Source organism: Cariama cristata, unplaced genomic scaffold (genome assembly GCF_000690535.1).
Source record: "Cariama cristata isolate BGI_N322 unplaced genomic scaffold, ASM69053v1 scaffold40772, whole genome shotgun sequence".
Lineage (NCBI taxonomy): Eukaryota > Metazoa > Chordata > Aves > Cariamiformes > Cariamidae > Cariama > Cariama cristata.
In genome coordinates, this window is record NW_009602848.1 from 7,424 (window position 1) to 28,456 (window position 21,033).

Sequence of the window (21,033 nt, forward strand, 5' to 3'; positions counted from 1 at the left end):
TGTTACACATAGCTATTTCAACATCAGCATTATAAAACAGTATGTTAGAAACATGAAAGAAAGAAGAAATTTGTACATCTTAAAAAGTGAGCTATTCATAGATCAACAAAGGTGGTTTGGTTTTTTTTGTGTGTGTGGTTTTTGTTTGTTTTTAATTTAGTAAGGATAAGTGTTCATTATTCTTCAGATAATAAACCCACCAGTTAAAATGGAAATCCTGGACCAGATGAGAATTGAAAAAGCACCATGCACAATAGTCTTAGTGTGGTAAACACAAGAAAAAAAAACAAAACCAAAACCAAAAAATAGCACCTGGAATCCTGTCACACAGATCATTTAAAACTGGTCAAGCAGCTGGCGAAGATACGGAGCCTTTGACAGTTCTCTGCTTACTCTGGAGAGCTTGAAAAGTACGGGGCAGTTGAGGGAGACACACTGGATCTGTCGATCAAAGCAGCCCGTACAGTTCCTGCATATCTAGATCACATGTAAGAAAGCAAAACAGATCATTTTAGACTTAACACACACAGAGGATCACTCCCGTGGGACTCCGGGGTCCGCAGCGTTCTCCAGCAGAGCAGGCAGAGCCCTACCTGCCCGGAGCCCTTCCCCAAGGCCGAGGGACCCCGAGCAGCTCCGTTCCCGGCTGCTTCCTTGGCCGCCAGAGCCCGGCCGGCATCGCCGCCCGCCCTGAACTGGGCAGGGAGCCACAGCTCGGGTTTCGAGTCGAGATGAGCTTCAGTTAGAGTTTTACTTTCCAAATCAGAGTTAATCAATCCCGAGACATAAATACAGAGGGCATGCACAGGAACTACTCGTTAGTGTCGTTAACGCTGCCTGAAAATACTTTTAACATGAGATACCTGATGGAATAAAATAGCAGCAGGCACAGTTTTTCTGAAGGTGGCTACCTTCGGATAACGAAGGCCCCTGCTTTTCTATTTTATTTTGAATCCTTTCCAGCATCTGCCACCTCCAATGTTTTTTCCAAAAACTCAGAAATCTGCTTCCAACCACACTTGTGTTTTGTAACATCAAAATGTTACACAACGTTACCCTACCGTTTGCACAGTTTGAACAACAAATCAAAATCATAAATTTTTAGAATCAGTTCTCTTCCTTCTTTCCACGTTAAAATGGCTTGGGCACCGGTGACCCCCTCGGCCAGGCCGGTGTCAGCACTCAAACTGACAGTGGCTGGAGAGGAGCCGCCCCTCCCAGCCCAGTCCCCCACCCCGCACCCCGAGGCCGCCCCTGCAACCCTGACCACCAAAAGGATCAGGATTTAAACGGTTTGTTCCAGGTTTGTCACCACGAGAAGAACCTCAGCTATACGCCTACCCAAGTTCTTCTGACAGAGGCTGTGGCTGATTCGAACACAGAGGACCAAAGGAAATGTTACTCGAGACACTTTCTAAGTTCAGTTTGTGTAGAGGGGAGAAGTCTATGGCCTTAACCTATGGCACGGAATTTTTACGTGCATTTTAAAATAAGGTACGATTGAGTGTTATATCAGCGTTCTGCTGGCTCCAGCACGTTTATAATGTAGGAGGGACAAGAATTTAAGCTGTGAGGGCTATATATGTCTTCATATTAAAATAAGACAGATGTTCTTTCGGAGAAGCCGAGTCATCAGACAGTGACTAGATCAGGATCCCCGGCCTTGCCGACCTGTTGGACGTTGCAGGGACAAGAGGATGTTCCGCTCCAACTCAGTGATCCTTCTGTGGGGCTGAACCAGTCTGCCAAGTTCCGATTTATTCCAGAACAAAAGCAACATCAAAGGTTCAGAGCACACAGGAAAACTGCAGGGCATGCATCACCTTTCTTTACTGCCATTGACAATGCACATCAGAGCAAATATTAAAAAAATACAGCGAGAAACAGAAGTCCACACCTTAGCAATGCAGTATTTATGAATAGTGAATTATAACGGTTTTCTAGCAACAGCACCCCAGGGGAACCTATCGAAGCAATGCCCAGACCACAGGAACATTTCTATCCCTGCAATCCAGACAAGTCTTTAAAATGGTTCATGCGCTAGTGCTAAAAATCAATTTTAACAAAAATATTTATTAATTATAAAATACTACAGTATGAAAATTAGGGGAGGATACGCGTGTATTTCTGCAAGGGGAGGCATTGTGCTTTGCTGTAATATATTTCTGAGCAGAGTCACCTACCCTCTTAATTGACTTCTAGCTCAAGGGGAAAAAACCAGCTTGGAAAATTCCTATCGAGAGGAAAGGTAACAAGCTACAACACAACTGTGTTATACATATAAATAAATAGATTTTCTGGGACAAATGCTTTTGTTACTAGAACATCATCGGTTATTTTAATACAAAAAAGGTGAATCTTTCATACTTTTACAACTCTCTACCACTGTCACTATAAAAAGGCACCTACAAACCGTGTAAGATACTCTTAAAGAAAGAAGAAAAGGAGAAGTATGTTCTGCTCTGATCCCCCCTCGGCCTTCACTTTTACGTAAAGCTAAGGAGAGCAACAGCTGTGACGCTGCCTTCAACAGCAAGGGGAAAAGCAAAGAAGCTGGAACATGTTTAACACCCGGATTGCACTTCCCGTTTCTGCTGGGGCCGTTCAGTAACACACTGCTTGGAAATTTCGGCCCTGGCCTTTGGCTGACAGACATCTGACAATGCTTTAATCGTACCTTGACCAGCTGTTCTTGCTTACGCTCCAGCTCTCGGATTTCTTGGTTGAGAATCACTGCCACGTGCTGTGGCTGGCTTCTGCATTTATTACAGATCCCATACTGGGTCAGTTCATCGCACACGGGACAGTGTAAGGTCGTGAAATACTGGGAGATTGTGCCTTTGCGTCCTTCTAGCTCACTGCGGGCAGCCGAGGCAGCAGCCTTTTGAATCTGTTAAAAAAAATCATTAAGAGGTAATGAACTTTCAAGAGAGCAGCTCGCCTTACTCCTAGCCCTGAAGGGATACAGCAAACGGAGCCCGACCACACCTGTTTCACAGGGGATCTCACCAGCAAAGAGTAACCAAAGAAATCCTCAGTCACATGTGAAATCCCTGATCTCATCTCAGACTCCTGCAGCCGTTCCTGTGTAGGTGCTGCTCTGCTGCACACCCACACGGGCCCTGGCTGCAGCCCCAGCGCTGCCTTCCGGACCCTGCCTCCCCTCGAGTCTCCGTGCGGGTGCTGCCCGCGTCCTTTGGTCCGTGATTTAGCTCAAGCTCTGATTTCCCCGGACAAAGCTCCACCGCTGCCCCCTCGCCCAGGGAAGTTCGTTCTCTGCACTCGCTCCTGGTGCTGCACGACTGACGCTCCGTGCCACCCTTCGCTCTCCTGCTTCGAATACCCAGCTCCTCTGCTCCCTGTGACCTCCTCGGTGCTCCCTGGCCTTGCAGAAAGTCAGGGCTCTTTTTGCCTTTTCAGAGCAGCTTGTTGGAGATACTGAAGGTGAGTGCTACAGTGCCATTGGAAAGGCAGAGAAAAGAAGGAGAACTGAAGTCAACCCTGTTAAAATTAAAAGTCTGCAGTGGGAAACACGATGTACTACTAGGCTGCTGAAGTCTACGCTAAGCAGAGTAACCAAACTACACGGACACGCTGCCTTTCACCATCCCTTCTTGTCAGGGGAAATCACAAACTAAAATCCAGCCATCTAACACTTTTCTTCCTGCATCTCAATGATTTCTTTGACTTTTAGGAAAGTCAGTTTTGGATATAATTAGTTTTAAAATTTCTGGTGATACAGATTCTTAAAAAAGTGCTCCTGCTGCTGGGGTATTAACACCTTTTTTATAAAGAGGGAAGATCTTCAGAACATCTTGAAAAACAGGAGTTCCAACATCTACTATAGAGAGATTTAAAGGGTGGTACAGCCAAATAAATGCATATACAAGTACTGCTAAAAAGACACCGTTATGGCAAAACACTCTTTTAAACTGTGGAAGGGGTCAGAAAATAGAAGATGACAGTGTCATCAACCCTGCACAGAAAGGCTGACCGAAAAAACTGATTTACTAAGTCAAACAAAACCACACAGAAGATCTAAGAATCGGGTCTGCATGTTTGGGCATCAAACACTGCCTTGTAAAATAACCTTTGCTGTTGCCTCATACAAACCTCATTCCATTAAAAGTCATGATAAAACCAAACACTGTACAGACGCACCACGTTTCTAATCGCTTTGTTTTCACACACTCACCCGTGGCAACTCACGGTACCAGCTGAAGACGTCTATGCCAATAAGCGAGAAGACCCTCGCCAGCGGCGGCAGAATCTGTTTGGTGATGTAGTAGGCAGCATTCAGCCTCAGGCTGGGATCCTGCAGGACTTCAATGGGCCGCCTCACCAGCTGAATCAGGGGCAGCCCGGGCATGCCGTACACAATGACGTAGGGCACTCGCTCCCCAACTCGTGGTTCAGAGCGACGGTCATGGGCGAGCATTCTCCTGTTTAAAAATAGCCTTTACAATGCACCCAGACACAAATTCATACTCCATCTGCTTGTAAACTTCCCCATCTGATTATATTAGCAGCTCTCCAGATGACTGAAGGTAGTGTCTATTATGAAGCACAGGACCAAGTCGTTTCATTTTTCATTTGTCTCATGATCAGACCCAAATTTTACAACTTGGAACATGAAGCCCTGAAGATATGTTCTGTTTCAGGTCACTTGGATTTGCACACAGCTTACTTTCTAGCTACCCCTTCCTCCAAGAAGTATTTTAATAAAGAGCAGCCAGGGTGCTAAAAAGAGTTCAAGTATTCAGAAAGCAAAGGACAATTCAATTTGAAGCAGGCATCAATCCAGGACTTGAATTTTATTTTATTTAAAATGCATGGGTTAATTTGAAGATCTTTTATATTAAGCAAGGTGGCAAAATGTGCCAGCTCACATGATCTATTACTGATAAACAGTATCAACAGGAAGAAATATTTACTTTAAGTAAGGTTACTTTTTAAAATATGAAAAATTATGCCTGGTAATGTATTTCACAGCAATGACGGATGTCGCTATTACAATTTTTAACATATCTAATATCTGTGAGTAGTGGGAAATCTTGGAGAGTCAAGCCCTTGTACAAAAACCAAAGCGTAAGTAACAGCAGTGAACACACCACTACAGCGTCCTGACAGGAGACTTTACTCTTGAACACGTGTGGTTCTTTCCAGGACTACGAAATGGCTTTCTAGGACTATCTGATGCTTGCTCTCTCTTCACACACAGAAGAAAGTCAGAGTCAACTCCTGCAACAGTAACTGAAGGAGACATCTCACTACTACCTGTAACTTGGCAGTACAAAGGTCAAGAGAAAAAAAATACCTAAGATTAGCACTTCTTAATCTCATTACCTGGTGATTTCCAGGGCTGGCACACAGGAGCCAGGTCTGTAAGCTGAGCTCCCTCTGTACTCTTTTGCAAAGATGAAGTCTTGCATGCTGGCTTTTCCTTCCAGTAACTTCATGCATTGATTCTGAACGTACTGTTTGATCTGACTTATGTCCCGTGTTTCAAACAGCAGCTTGATAGAACACTCAAGTATCTTTACAACCAAAGGAGAAAGATGACAAAACCACGTATGTTTAACGAAAAAACAATTAATTCCAAATAATTCAGTAAATTATATGGAAATATTAATACACTGCTTAGAAAAAGTATCAGTTGTGAACTACAATGTTAATATGACAATAGGTTGCATTCTCTTCCACTCAAAGACATTCATAAACAAATTACTGGACAACTTTTTCCTCAGTTTCACACATCTTTCATGACATTATCCATACTCCGGCACTAAGACCGTTTCAACAATTACAGAGGTTTTCCAGAGTATGAGAAGAGATGTTTTTTCCTCATGATCTAAAATATTTTGCCATGACTTTCTGACCACCTCAGCAAACAAAAGAATTCGGATTAAAAAGAAAAATGGGAGTAAATCCTCCAAAGTGGTTACCTTTCTTACTGGCATTAATTTGTTTTGACATGATTAAGAATAAGAGCCTTTTCTTTTGAACCCTCCAATGCACAGCTTAAAATAAACAGGCAACGAAGTTAATTCTAAGTGAATTCTTAGCTAAACTAGGTTTATGTAAGTGAGCTATTTAGCAGACACATCAGTACACCTCATTCATCTTGGAGTAATACTTACTTCCAGTTAAAGTGAACTGGATCAAGAATGGTTTTCTAGAGAACTTACATGGGGCTGAGGGCTTTTAATAGGGTTTTTAGGGAGTGAAAGATAGCAGTTAAGATGGCAAGTGCAAGTCCTTGTAATGCTGTGCAAGATCTTCAATGTAGCTTTCGAATGGCTTATACCAGAAAAACAGACCAAGTCTCAGACAACTCACAAGGACTAGAAACTCTGAGGAAGGTCAAATATACAATGAAATAACACAATACTATAATTTCATTCAGGTAGAAATGCATGAGTATTTTTACCTTGGAAACAGCAGGACAGGAGTCCCTTCGGACAGTCTCTATGCCTTTTGCGTCAAATACTGGGTCCTTCTGGTCCAGCGTTTCATACATGTAACCCACGTACCTCTTTTTCGTTTGCAGGACACATGGCAAGTAGACCTGGAATGTTTAGAAAGAAGATAGCCCAATCTGGCAAGTGTTGGGAATATACGGTGGCTCTGAACTTAAAGGGTTTCCTAATGAATACTTTGTTGTTGTTTTTGTTTGTTTGTTTCATTGTTAAAACCAATAAACTAGATCAAAGGACTCTTAAAGGATGGCTGAGGAAGTTAGGATTCAGTAGTGTTCCATTCTTAAATCACTTTAGATTTCATCTAGCTGTAAAGGCTAAGCAATCTGAAGCTCAGATGAAAAGTGACACAGTGTAATTTGTTTTGAGTACCCTTACTTTTCTGGATTGCATCTGTCAGCATTTTTCATGTGACTCTATTATCTCTCTTCCTTAAAAAGAGAAGTTCATTTTAAAATCAGAGAGGAAAACTTTCCCAGCAAAAGTTGTGGCTTTGAACTTTCTACTGTCAAACTTAATCTTAATTATGAGGTGCCTAAAATCAGTTAGTATCTTGACTTGGGGAAAGCATGCTTTTTAAATGCCTATGCATTCAGTTTTCTCATGAATGGATTTTTAGGGTCACGGTCTCTTTTGCTTGTTTTCTCCAACCTCTTATTTTATTCTTGATTGTGTCAGTATTCCTTGATCAGTATTAAATGCAAGACTGGAGAACAATTTCTTCCCACTGTTACTAGGGTAACACCACATCTTCCTGGCTCACGTGGAAGAGGGAGCAGTGAGTTATGATCGCCTCAAGCTGAATACGGTCCTGCACATGGGTGTCCCCTGCTTGAACAGATGCTCCAGTTTTGAGGCATTTTCCTCTCCTGTGCTAGGAAGCTACCCTAGGAGAGTACTCAGTATTTTGACCCACAGCTGAATAAGGGCACCTGAAGTGACGCACTCCGGCAGTATATCCTTGCACCTAGTACTTTTTCCTGGTTAATTACTCCTTCAGCTTAATGACAGAATTGCCTCAAAGTGGGAAGTGTCATCAGTCAGTGAGGAAAAGTTGCTGTACCTCCCACAGGTATCCTGACTTTTCTTGTTAATATTTTTCTACTGTATTTTCAGTGAAAAATGGCAATTTGCTTACAAATTCTGCTTGAACCTGTTGAGTCAGGTATGTGCTTTGAAAACATCTAGAGCACCTGAACTGATTGCTAATGACTTTCCAATTATAATCTTCTACCAAAATTAGTATCACATTGTCTTGCTCTTCTATAAAAGGCTTATTGTCATTAAGACTTCTTCCAAAAGCCTACTGAATGGGTTTTTACAATTTTTCATTTTATATGGATATGTATCACATGGACATATCCTGAAGTGTGCTAAGGTTGGCTGGAGAATAAATATCAGGCTTGTTATTAATGCACTGGAATCACTACCAAGTTGCATACATTGGTTTGCACGTATACAATACAAAACTGAGGGGACATTTCCAAAAATCAATGAGACAGGAATTTCCAGTTGCCTGGTGCTGCCAGCACAACAGGCCAGCAGGCATCCTGATGTGAAAGTAGGAATATTTCTTTTCTTGTTCATGCTGCAGTGCTCCCCTGACAAGGTGCCTGAGGCATTAAGAAGCCTGCAATATACCTGCAGAAACAGTACAGCACACAACTGTTGTATATCGTTATGCTATGTTAGCGTCCAGAAATATCTTTTATCTTCACTTTATTTTGGGGGGGGGGGTAACAATGTTTTCATCCAATGCATTTGAAGCAAAATATTTTCCTTTTACCTTTTCAAACTTCAGTTTAACGGGTTTGGGGTTTGTTGCTGTTACAGCTTCAGCAATTTCTTGACCAATCTTAAAAGACTGCTCCTTCGTGGCTCCTTTCAAGAGTACAAACATGCTACGAGAAATCAGACAGAGAAAATAAGCACAAATCTGTTCAACATAGTTCCTGAAAGTTACAAGCTATAGTTTCCTGGTGGCAAGGCAGGGATGTTATCAATTCTTTTCCCTTCCTTCAGGTAGAAAAGCCAAAAACCTGAGAAACTTCAGTGTTCAGTATAAGATCAGGAATGCCAAAGGCACGACTGGGACTCTCTGGGGAGGCAGGGAACGTGACTGCCCCCAGGCACTGCAAAACCTGAGTTCCCAGGACTGAGCTGTAAAGAGCTCTGGGTACGCCCTTTTTTCCCCACTATGGGCAGCAACAGGATTTTACTTCCTTTCTCCAACAACGTTTTTTTTTTTTGGTGAAGCTACTATGAATTTGGTATCTTTGAAATTTCAAGTCTGCCATCAAATCTGGCTGCCATCAGTCACTGGATTCACAAGTTATTAAGGAAGTACAGCCAGACAAGCTTTGTTTCCCATGGCTGAAAAATTATCCAAACCTGGCACCAGAGATGGATATGCCTAGAGCATGGCTAGTATTTAGATGACAGATTGACTGAGAAAGGGGAGATATTTATATGATGTATTTCAGGCAGCCTAATCATATCTTTGTATGTTCTGGTGGCTGCTTCTGAATTGTATCCACTTTTGAAGCTTACAATAGTGCCTTCCTGTAAGTATCAACATGCAATGCCTACTGTATTATAAATACTCTATTTTCTAAAATTAAAATGGCATCAGAAACAGGCACAAAAATACTCATTAGATAACTAAGACTTACATTAATTCACACCTGAAAAAATACTATTTCCCCCCCCCTCTTCTGTTCCACATAATTTTCAAAAGAAAGGAAACCCTCCAAGTGCTTTCTAAAAGTCCTAAAAGAAAGTCCAAGAAAATAACTATTATTTACTTTGCATATTCTGCAAGGCAGCAAGCAACATCCCAAAGAGGGTCCACATACTCTTTTCAGTATCATAAATTCCCTTTGTTGAGACAAAAGAAAGATACAGCTATGAAGAACTACTCTGATTTCAAAACACTGTAAGAAGCAGACCATTAATTACCTGTCAGTATCCCCATACACAACGTGAGCACCCCATTTTTTTGTATCGTTCACCAGTTTTATAGCACGCTCCAATGTTTCTCTGGCTTTGTGCACAATGCTATCCCCAACCTGCAAAGTTAAAGATAAATTGCAAATCTTTATGCTACTGCAAAAACCCAATACTAGCACTTGGTAAACACAGTCTAACCTTGCTTGATCTGCTTATGAAAATTACTATATTGAGACAATACATTTTATTTCATGGTTTAAATGCATATAATAAATAAAAAGGTTGCTTATATTACCCTAAATAGCAAGAATTAAAGGAAGAGCGATCAAAAATTATTAAGCATTAAAATAAAGGAAAATTTGATTTAAACTTCTTTAGGCATATGAAAAGTGTCAGGAGCAAGACAAGATCCCTTAGGATCATCTCTCTCATTTTTTGGATTCTGTCAGTTCCTTCTTTTATGAAAACTATGAAACAGCTACAATGTTCTATTTTAATCCCACTATTAGCACTGTAATCCAATCTACCTTTGGACAGAGTTCTACAGAAATGCCAACTCCAAATGCTCTTTTATGGGAAGAAGAAAAATAAGACTTTTTTTTTCTTTTTTTTTAAAAAGGATCATAAATAAATCCCAAGTTGCTGATTTTCAGTATTACAAATAAAAACAGCTTTTATGAAGGTATTTAGATTAAATTTGTTTCAAATAATAATACTGTGTTATCTGACTATACTTTATTAATAGTGTCTTTTCCACAGCTTTTTTGCATTTTTATCTGCAACCCTTACCTCAGCGCATGGCATTCTTCCAGAAAAATTAGCAGCAGTATAACCAAATGTAAAATTAGCTATAAATTTAAGACCCAACTGACGAGCTTCAAGCATTCGAGTTATAGCCTTGTCATGCTTATAAGCCTTCATTGACTGCTTCACCATTATCCTAGTCTTCAAGATTTCTTCTAGCATTCTTGGCAGCACACCCTTTCTTACTGAAGGCTGCCATAAAGGGAACAAAGAAAAAAAATCATGTTAAAAAGCCCAACCTAAACAGTTAGGAGTAAAAGCAAAACCCAGAACTGTTAGATAATCACTGTTAAGAAGACAAATTAATTAGCAAGATGCCCTAGGCACCTACGGTTTGGCTCTTCCCAGAAACATTACAAGCAACCTAGAACACAGGCAAAGCTCTTAAGGGCAGGGTGAACAGCTCTTTGTTCTTTGTTTTCATCAGCCCTGCTAATGCAGTGTTTAGGTAACCTTATTAACTGTTAATTCTCCAAATGTTAAATGCTAAAGGAATATTACCTTTTAAAAATTCTGCAAATATTCTTCACTTAATGGTTTTGTTTTACATTGAATATATGTATGCTGGTGATCGGCTAATTATTTGTGAGAGCTGCAGGCCATATTTATTAATTCATTACAAATCAGCCAGCAGTACACATAAAATAAAACGAGAACAATAGAAAGCAAGTCAGGGAGTTTCATCTCCCAAACCGTAACTTTTTTTCTAGGAAAACATTCTGCTATAAAGGTAGGAGAGGAATGAAGTGTTACACACAGATAATTACTGTTTGATCCCCAAACTGCACAAGTGAAATACAGTTTAATTATAGATGAAATAAGCTTTTAGTGTAAATGAAAGCATAAAGATGATCTTTTATTTCCTGAACTGCCAGAAGTTCAGCCCTCTGACAAATATAAAAAAGACCTGGGAAATGAGAGACTGAACCTCCCTGCTTCTGTCTGCTCTTAACGCATCAAAATATAAACTACAAAATCAATTAGATCTTAAGCTAGTCAGCCACAGGAAGCGAGAACACCCGTCACAGAGCACTAATATCATTACCTTGACAAAAGCTACTCCACTGGGTGACACTGTGATATCATGCCTAATCTGGTAAAGTAAGTCAGGAGGTACTCTGAGAGATGTACAGCCAAATTTGAATGCATCGTATCTAATACAAAGAAAAATTAAATATGAAGACAATTCATTCATTTACAGCCCAATCAAGCAAAAGCATCAACTCACATTAAAATGCTGCTAACGTCAGCAAGGACAGAATCACAATTATAATCTCAGGTACAAACAAACATACTATCATCTAAAATTTCTTAGCTACATGCAAAGGGCTCAAGGAATAAAGGAGTAATAAATGGCTAAATTCCAACACATGCATAATTTATCAAGTCTGTTCTGTGTTAATGCATTGTTTCCAAATGCTGAGTTAGTGGAGGCACATACTCATACCGTAATCCCCTATGGAAACCATGCATGTTTACCGAGTAACACATTGCATATATTTTCTTCCTACAAATTTGGAATTTCATATCAGAAACCTGAAAATCTGATGGTGACACCTAGCAATCACTGCATACATCTCCCCATTCTTCCAAATATTGTTTTATAGAAGTAATTATAATGAGCAATGAGATTTTTTTGCCAATTAACAGAACTACTGTTAAGCTCAGTAAGAGATGCTACGCAGAATAACTCATTGTGTCTTTTTGCTTTAAATAGTTAAGACCAGAGTGAACTACAACTGTTAAAAAAGAACAACAATTTATTAACATACAGCGGAATAATGCTAGTCCAGTTTTGAAAACAGGTAGTGGATTTATATAACATTTTAACTTATTCTGAAGTAATATTAAAAACTAGCATCACCACAATAATGGAACAGGTGTACACACGTGCACATACAGAGGTGTGGGGGTTTTTTTGGTTGGTTCGTTTTTTGGGTTTTTTATTTTTCTCTTTTTTTTTGTTTTTAACAGAACAGAGTCTAATTCCGTATTTAATTAAAAATACGTCTCGATGTGTATATGTATATGTGTGTGTCTGTGTGTGTATACAGACACATGTACACCCACACGGTAGATCTTTATCATCTCTATCGTGTAACAGAAAAAGGTGCTATTCGTACATGCCCATTGTTTCCGATGACAACCAAGGGTTCTCAGTACCTTAGAAAAGACGCTAAAGTCTCTACAGAATCAAAGTGTGTGAGAAAAGAATAACAACTTACTTTCCTAAGTTTTCAACATGTCCCAGGCAGGTTGAAAAACAGTAGTTGTATGCTATCACAATGGAAGGATATAACGACTGGAAGTCTAATACAAGAACAGCATTGCTGTAGAAGCGGGATTCTGGCTCCATTATCAAGGGGACACACTGCAGGGCTTTCATTTGAGCTCGCTGCTGGATACTGGGTGTCACAGGAATATAATTCATTGGCTTTGCAATACGCAGCATCATAGACTCCACACGATACTGCAAAACAGTTTGGATGTAATCATTATAATTTCAAAAATGCAGAATAAACCTGGGTGTATTAAAACTCTGTAAATATGCACTTACATTTCCTGAATTTACATGTGGACAACTAGTTTTCCAAAATAAATAGCCATACTCTTAATGTATATTTCCAATCACATATAGTGGAACTTTTCCATGTATTTCCTCATCATTTAGCCCTAATCATTAAAAATCAAGTACTTTTAATTCCTATGGAAAAAATAAACATCCAGCTCAGGTTAAAAAAAAAAAAAAAATCCAACAGGCTGCAACAGTATAGCTAGACGGCCATGCTACAGTCAGTGAACGAGCATTTGCTAAACTGTATTTTTGTTAGACTTGTAGAACATGGAAGAAAACAAAGCATAATACGCAGTTGATGACCATTTTCCACAGGAATCTGCACAGCAATTTTATTTCAGCATTTGGGAAAACAGACCAATGATCTGCGAGTTGTATAAGTCCGATAATTGTGCCTCCAAGCTCTCGACCATGAGAAGTAACTAGAATGTACTCAGCAGCAAGAGAACCAAGGGAAGAATCCAAATCAGATGATTTCAGAAGTCTGCTGCGTTGTGCTGCGTATCATGCTTCCTCCCCGAAGATGCCACAAGTATTACAGGAAGCATAAACAACAAAAAGTTTAAGAACTTTCACCTCATTCAAGACATCACAAAATGTCATATGTGGAGGTAGCAACATGAGAAAAAAAACAGCCCTATTTATTTATGTATTATTCAATGCTTTACTAAGGCTTTAAAAGCACTAATAGCCAGGTATTCACTGTGTCCATTCACAATAAACAATAGCTGAAAATTACATGGGTGGCAAAGGACTGAAAATGCCAAAACATTAAAGAACTATCCTATATAATCCTAAGATCCTGTGCTTTGTGAGCAACTACATCACTATTCAAAAGCCCTCTGCCTGATGCACTACATATTCAATCATTGTACTGAATGGGTTAGGTATAATTTAACTTTTCTTTAAGTTCATTTATAACATCACCAACAGCTTTAACAACACCCTGCCACCTTACAAACAGGTTGGGGTTTGGAAGTGCAGTTTTGCAGCAGCATAAGCTGCTGCTGCCTTGCACCAATTGTGCATTAATTTGTGTCCAGTGATGAACTCAGACATGTGACGAGGTGGTCAGGGACTGGATGTGGCAAAAAAAAAAAAAAGTAGTTTTTTTTGCTTCTTTGTGCTCCCCCCCCCCGCCTTCTCATTCTCAGCAAGTTCTTCAATCATCTGACTAATAATCCGTATGCCTATGATCATCTCCTGTTAGATTTGTTTAGTCTACTATGGAGTATTCAAGATAGCTTAATAAAATAAAAGAAAAAATCACCTTTAAAAAAGGTCTTGTAAAACTTAGTAGTAAAACTACGGAAAAAATAGCTTTAAGTATCTGAAATCTTAATACTATTCAATTTTAACATCTTTTTAAGCTAAGGAGAAAAGGAGTATCTTCATAAAAGGTAGGGATGATTCTTGTGAGTGAAGAAAAAAATTATTTGAGGTGACTGGGAACTGTTGCAACTGTCACATTCATGATCTAGAAAGTTTCAATGGAAACAAAACATAGGTGCACTGAAGGAAAGAGAAAAGAACAGTCAGGACAGAAAATGCAGCATGTTTCTGTTGCTCACTCCCACTCACAGCCATTTGAGAAAACGACAGGCAGAACAGCCTTTGCGGGCTGCAGTCCCAGCAGCTGAAGCACATCCACGCTGGCAGTACGCCAGTCCCACCGCCCTGTTCCCAACTGCACATTTCTCTTCCCTTGCTCCAACAGCGGCACTCCTCTGGTAACACGGTGAACTAGATCAGGAGCTAAACTGGCAACTACCTACGGAACGCCAGCACGGCTCCGCCGTCGGTGCCGCTCCCCCCAGCAACACAGGGCCAGTACCAGCAAGACAGACAAGAACCCACGCTGGGTCAAGAGATGACACAGGCCACTGCAGTCAAAGGCAAAAAGGTGGCAATGTTTTTAAATTGGGTTGAATTGTTACGGAACTGCAGCTTCAGACGTCCCCGTTTCTGGCTGGCTGAAGGCAATGCTGGCCTGCTTAGGACATTAGTTTTTAAGTAGTCTTTCTGTCCACAGAAGTTGGCAAAATAATCAATCCTGGTCAGCTCAGCTACATGTCTATTAAGACATAAAGCAGAAAGATGGTAGGAAAGAAGAGTTATGGTAGGAGAGAAGACAACAACAGATGAGCAGACGCTTGAGAGTAGTTGTCTCTCGTTTCAGGTGCTGTTCGGGGCTCACGTGAAGCCATGAATACAGTCTCATTAGTCTAGCCCCTCAGATCCTGGGCAAGGAAAGCCTTTGGTAGTACTGGAGACTGCTGGGGTCTCAAAGAAAGAGAAATCTCTCTCTGTCTTGCTCCCTTTTCCCTCTGGTGCTCGTATCAGAACAACAGAACCGCACACATCTTGCATGACACACGTGCTTAATAAAGCCAGAGCCCTTCTTGTCTTATCATCAAATCTCACCCAGAGGTCTGCTTCACAGGAAACGTCACTTAGAACATAATCGATGCAGCTTTGTCTGCCCTGGAAGAAAACCATCTCCTCTTTCTAAAACATGCTCAATTATATTTCTTAATGTTTTAAAAAGCATTCATTTTCAGACTCATCTAAGTGTGAAAAATACCAACTCAAGGGGAAAAACTCAGTGCTCCCAAAGTCAGTAGTAGAAGAGATTTACTGCTGTCATTACATTTGAGGCACTCTATATTTAACAGCTATTTTTAATCTCTGGGACTAACCACTCAATCCATTATTACTGCTTTTGAATTGCTTTTCTTTATGTTTCAATTTCATGTTCTGCAAAACAGTCTTCTGTGACCTTATGAAAATACTTATACTGACCGAAAAGATCCTGAAGAACGAAAATATTTTGTAAAGACTATCTTGCTTTTGTGAAGTGTAAGGAAAACTAAATCTTACCTGGGAGCCTCTTGTTAATACATGTAAGAACTGAATGCCAAAAAGTCTTGCCATTTCACTTGTTCTGTCAATCAAATCCAGTTTGTCCAACAACTGGAGATTCCCACGGACCCGGCTAACATAATGATCAACCATTTTCCATCTGTGAAAGTGAACACCTTGTTACAAATGATCAGGAGAATGCTGCTCTTCCTACTAAGAAAAATGTATTTTTATGATAGCTTGTTACAAATCAGCAAATAAAATTTCCACTAGGACATTTTCATATGGCTCTTTCAAAAATGTGGCACACATAAAGATACACTTACATATTCTAAAGATATACACAGACTGTGCAAACTCCTGTTAAGGCATACCCCAATGACATGCTATATCCTGTTCTCCTTACTGCCCTAAAGGATTACTGAAACAGAAACTCGAGTTTCTCTTCATCTGTTTACATGGAGTTTTTAACCAAGTGGACTTTTGTGGAAACATCCTTCTGTATTAACAATACATATCTCAGTTGAACATAAATCTATCATATCAGCACTAAACCAAGTTTCCACCTAGTTGAAAAGTATTTAACTTTTAGAGAAATTATATGTATGTCATGAATGACATTCAGATCAGTACTCTGTGTTATGAATGGTTCATATCACACAAGGAAGAGTGAAGTCCAGTGTGATATGTATCATATAAAGGTATTTTTAAGCAGCTACAGTTACTGTCTTAACATCTTGCCCAGTGTTTTGTACTATTTTTAAGCCTAGCTTGGTTGGCATGCATTGTGAAGTAAAACAGAAACCTGACAGTTCATTAAAAGTACTTCTGATGAATAGTATATACAAAATAAAGTCTTTACAGAATTGCAAAATAGTACATCTGCTCAGATATGTTGAAACTGTAACTGAAAATTTGTTTTGTTTTTCTGTACTTTAAACAGAAAAATACACAAAGATGAAATATTGAGGGTATAACTACACAACAGAACACACCAGAACAGCCAAGTAAATAAGCTCATGTTGCTGGATATAGACTGTTTTAGTACCTGAGCTAAACTGGTTATTTCTTCCTATGCTGACTTTAGCTTATACCTCTCCAATGTGAAGAATCTAGCCTTAAAAAGAAAAAACAAAATTAATTAATAGATCATTACCTGTAGACATCTGCGTTATTATCAAACCAATCAGACAGAACTCGGAAAGTAAATAAAGGAAAACGTTGATGAAGAACATGAAAGCCCACGTTTTCAAAAGTGTAGTTCATTAGATTCACCTAGAAAAACACAGAGGACATGTTAACATGCCTGATGTCTTTCACAGTCAAAGAAATATCTACTTTTTAAAAACTGTAACAACTAAATTTATTAACTTTTTATTAGCATTCTTTGTTGAAAAGGTAAACATTTATACTTAGAAGTCCCTAACTATTTATAAGCCGGGAAAGAATATCCCTTATCAATTGAAAAGAATATGCGGAATTAAGTAGATCACAAAGATCAGGTCTGAATTTGGTCAGAACAAGATTTATAGACTGAACCACTGCAGTATTAAGTGTAAGGTCATGAACTGCAAAACAACGACTAAGTCTGACAGCTTAAAATAAGTCCAAGTATTTAATTTAGTAAAAGCACCACATGAGACAAATTTCTAAAAGAGATAAGTTGTTCTCAACACTCACAAAGAAGTGAAATGAGTATCATTAAGAAACATTACTGAAAGATAAGGGCTTCAGTATTTTACATTTTATATTTTAGTGTTATGCAAAATCCATTCTTGCCAAGTGGCAGACAGCTCTATTTGAAAAGCCGTACAAAGAAAGAATAAAAAGTTACATAAGTTACCTGAAATTTTCAACTAAGTCTATGATAATTTAGAAAAAACCCAGCAAGTCAAATACATTAACCTTTTAAAAACTTTACCTCGTTTCTCATCATTCTCCAAATATTTAAGATAATCCGCCCAACAATATTTATTTCACTCATTGTATCTGATCCATATTCATCCAGCTCAGCCGCAAATCTGTTCTCTTTCTTTTCATCTAAAGACATTAAAAGAGAATATATTTAGACAAGTTATAGGACAGTCAAGACCAGATCAAGCTATCCCTCTGCCAATTTGAGTTCTCTAGAAAAATAAGAATTCCATAAAGATTGTTAGTGATTGCACAAAATTATTTATTTACCAGTCTTCCACACAATCTCTAAATAAAATTCCCCCAGGTTTTTCTGCTCTTGCACATCTCTCTGAAGATAACTCTTACTTTGGTTTCATTGAAACGGTGTCCATGGCGATATATTCTCCATAGCAAAGATATTGGTTAAGGAATGCTGAATGTTACTTGAGAGCTAGCTGCATGCACATTACTGCACAGAAAAGAAAGTGATTTCTGCCCTAAAGAGTTTATAACTCAAGGCTTTACTTGTCATGATCTTACAGAGTCAGGACCAGGTTACGTGAGAGAAAATTCAGTGCCTTTCAGATTGTAAGAGCAATCCCACTGCAATGGGGAGCAGGTAGACCTGAGTTCTGGATAGCCCAAATGGAGAGAGAAGGAAAGACGAAGGAACAAATGCAGAGGCAGAAGTAGCACTCTGAACCTTTCTGTAAGACAGTGGTGACTACAGTACAGTACAGATACCTTTTTTTGCCATCCTCGTTTTTTTTCATGCTTTGAAATACTACAACACAAGAGAAGACAGTCTTTTTCAAATATGTTTCTTGAAACTGTCTTTTTTCCAGTCAACCTAAATCTGCAGTTTTGGTATTCTCTCCTGAGTTTACATAGATATTTTTAAAATGTACAACACAGGTCAAAATTCAATATGAAAACACACTGTATTATTTGATCCTCCAGTCTTGTTCCTTCTTATTAGTTTAATGGAAGATCAAGCACTTTGAGCCAATTTTCCCACGATTCTAAATCCATACCCATTTTTCAACAGTTGGTTGTGTACTCTGCCACTATTCATTTATCAGATATCCCTGTACAGTACCCTACTAATAAAAAGCAGAATATTTTGGACAAAGTGTATAGAAGTGTGGATACACAATGCTGTGCAATGATCAGAACTAAGCAATTAGTTCCTTGACCATGAAGCACGTTTACTCTTGAAGAGAGAAGTAAAAATTGCCTGAAATTCTGCACAAGTGCTGTGAAACAGTGTAATACAGGCTAACTTCATATGTTGATCTTTCAAATGTGTTATTGTATCAATCAAGATATGGTTAAGAAAACCTATTTGTCATTTACTGATCTTATCAACAAATGACAGAGTCTTGAAAAAATTTAGCAGACCTTTCATATACTTTATCAAAATGCATAGCATCCTTTTAACCTCCTTATTTTTTCAGATTTTTAAGGAGGAAAAATAGCCATTTCTCTTTTCATGTCTGGATGGGAAAAAAAGACCCACAAGCAGCAACATTTTTTCTTCTGCTTGTCTTCATTTCCACATGCTGGATCTCCTGTGAAAGTAAGGAACTTACAGTTTTCCTCCCTCCATTTTTTTTTTTTTTTTTTTTTCCCCTGGAAGCAGAAACTGTCAGTTAGTTCTACTTTCCGCAGTGTCATCCTAGTTCTCTTTCGACTTGTTTAGGAGATTCTCTCTGTTTCTTAAGTTCGCTTTATGTCTTGCTGGTAAAGACAGGCAACAAAGTATACTGCTGTCACAAAAGAGACCCACTGCCCTGATGAACAAGAAACTCTGCATGTGATGAGCAGTGCAAATTTACAAAAACCTGTAGTGCCCTACAACTTGTGTGGGGAATGTATCACCAGAACCACATAGGCCTCTCTAGAAACCAAGTTGCTAAGAAGCAGAACTGGACATTCTTCCCATCTTTCAGTGGATGAGATGAAACAAAACGAAGTCTCCTCTCATCCTCTGTTACCCACTCCCTAACTTTGAGCTGTGATGCAAAGGAGGAAACAGCTGTGCACACACAAGAAATGCCACTAGGCACAGGCACAGTACTCACTTCTCTTGTGGTGTGTCCTAATGACTTATGAATAGTTCACTTGTAAATGGCAGAGGCAGCACCAGACTCAGCCAATACAGCAAAACCAGAGAGAAGTCCAGCTTTCTTTTTGTTAAGTTGGAATCACAGGAAAAGGAAGGAAAAGTACCTTCCATCTTTATTTCAATAGGAGGAAAGAGGAGCATACTGCTTGGAGGAGCACTTCCTGTTCTGAAAATACAGCATGTGAAAAAGGGAGGGAAATACGAAGCATAGGGGTTGGAAAAGCAAGAGGAACATAGATGGGGCCAAAACCATGGACAAGGAGGCCACAAAGCAACAGAGAACACAACACGTGTACGTTTATGGTCATGCATGCAAGCCCTCACTTATGGCATGACATTTTTGGGAGGAGCGTATCGGTGTGAACATTTTCTTATCTTTCTCCTGCAGTTCAGTCAAGAAGGAATAATTACTTACCTTACAATAACACTAGTTCTTAGAAACATTTCAAGTGTTATGTATTCTACTTCTGGGCGTGTATCCACCACCTGGCACAAGAACATCTGTACTACGAACACTACTGCTGTGGAGATCATGCCCATGTCCTGCATACCCCCTTGAACTTTATGTCCAAAGATGTTAAGGGCTACAGCCCTGGTTCCATTCGCTAGAACTGAACCCATGTTGTGCGGGACCTCATAGCTGTAGGGAAGGAAGCCCGACTGTGAAATACAAAGGGATATCACCATGAAGAACCACACAGTTCCCAGAGAAATAACCTTTCTTCTTTGAGAAAATCTTCATGTGTATCCCAATTCCAGTAACTTGAACAACAGCTTATGTCACGAAGATGGGTACTGTTGAGATCTTTACTGATGTAACTGTGGATTTTTCATCAACTACAGTGCAGACATAGCTGTCCTGCAAGACAAGAGCTGTGACTCAGCCTTCCAGAATAAAAGCAGAGACACACTAGTTACCTGTCCCAAACTGAAGAGATTGTTCAGCCATACTGCTACAGTAGAGGAGTAAAACTTTGCTGTCTTTGGAGGTTTAAGAACCTTTGGCTGCAACACTTACCACTCCTCTTACCAAAGACATAGCAAATCTTGAAGTGTAAGGGGTCAAAAGTTTTATTGAACGTCCTTCAATACCTCTGAAGACTGTACCCAGAGGCATTATTATTGCAACCAGTGTATCATCTCAATTTGAGCCATCAAGGGAATTTAATAACAAGGTTCATGCAATCAGTTATTCCTGAAGAACAAATTTGAGACCTTTGTGCTGAAGAAGGAACTTGTGACCTTTGATGGCCAATTCATATTTAAACTGTCACGTGTTCCTCTTTTCATATATTATATTTCTTTATATATTTATATAAAGAAATCATCTAATTATATAT

General features: G+C 39.4%; 1 protein-coding gene across 1 annotated transcript; it reads right to left on the reverse strand.

Annotated features, from left to right (window-relative positions):
* Positions 1–336: 336 nt before the first annotated feature.
* On the reverse strand, positions 337–20,314 carry REV3L (REV3-like, polymerase (DNA directed), zeta, catalytic subunit). The gene is made up of 15 exons (XM_009694937.1): positions 20,109–20,314; positions 19,798–19,859; positions 17,591–17,709; positions 16,826–16,944; positions 15,688–15,829; positions 12,458–12,702; positions 11,278–11,386; positions 10,218–10,424; positions 9,438–9,547; positions 8,266–8,380; positions 6,431–6,568; positions 5,347–5,537; positions 4,196–4,442; positions 2,678–2,890; positions 337–477 (listed from the first exon to the last, which is right to left on the reverse strand). The coding sequence occupies exons 1-15, from the start codon at positions 20,312–20,314 to the stop codon at positions 337–339; spliced, it is 2,364 nt and encodes a 787-aa protein (XP_009693239.1).
* Positions 20,315–21,033: the final 719 nt, after the last annotated feature.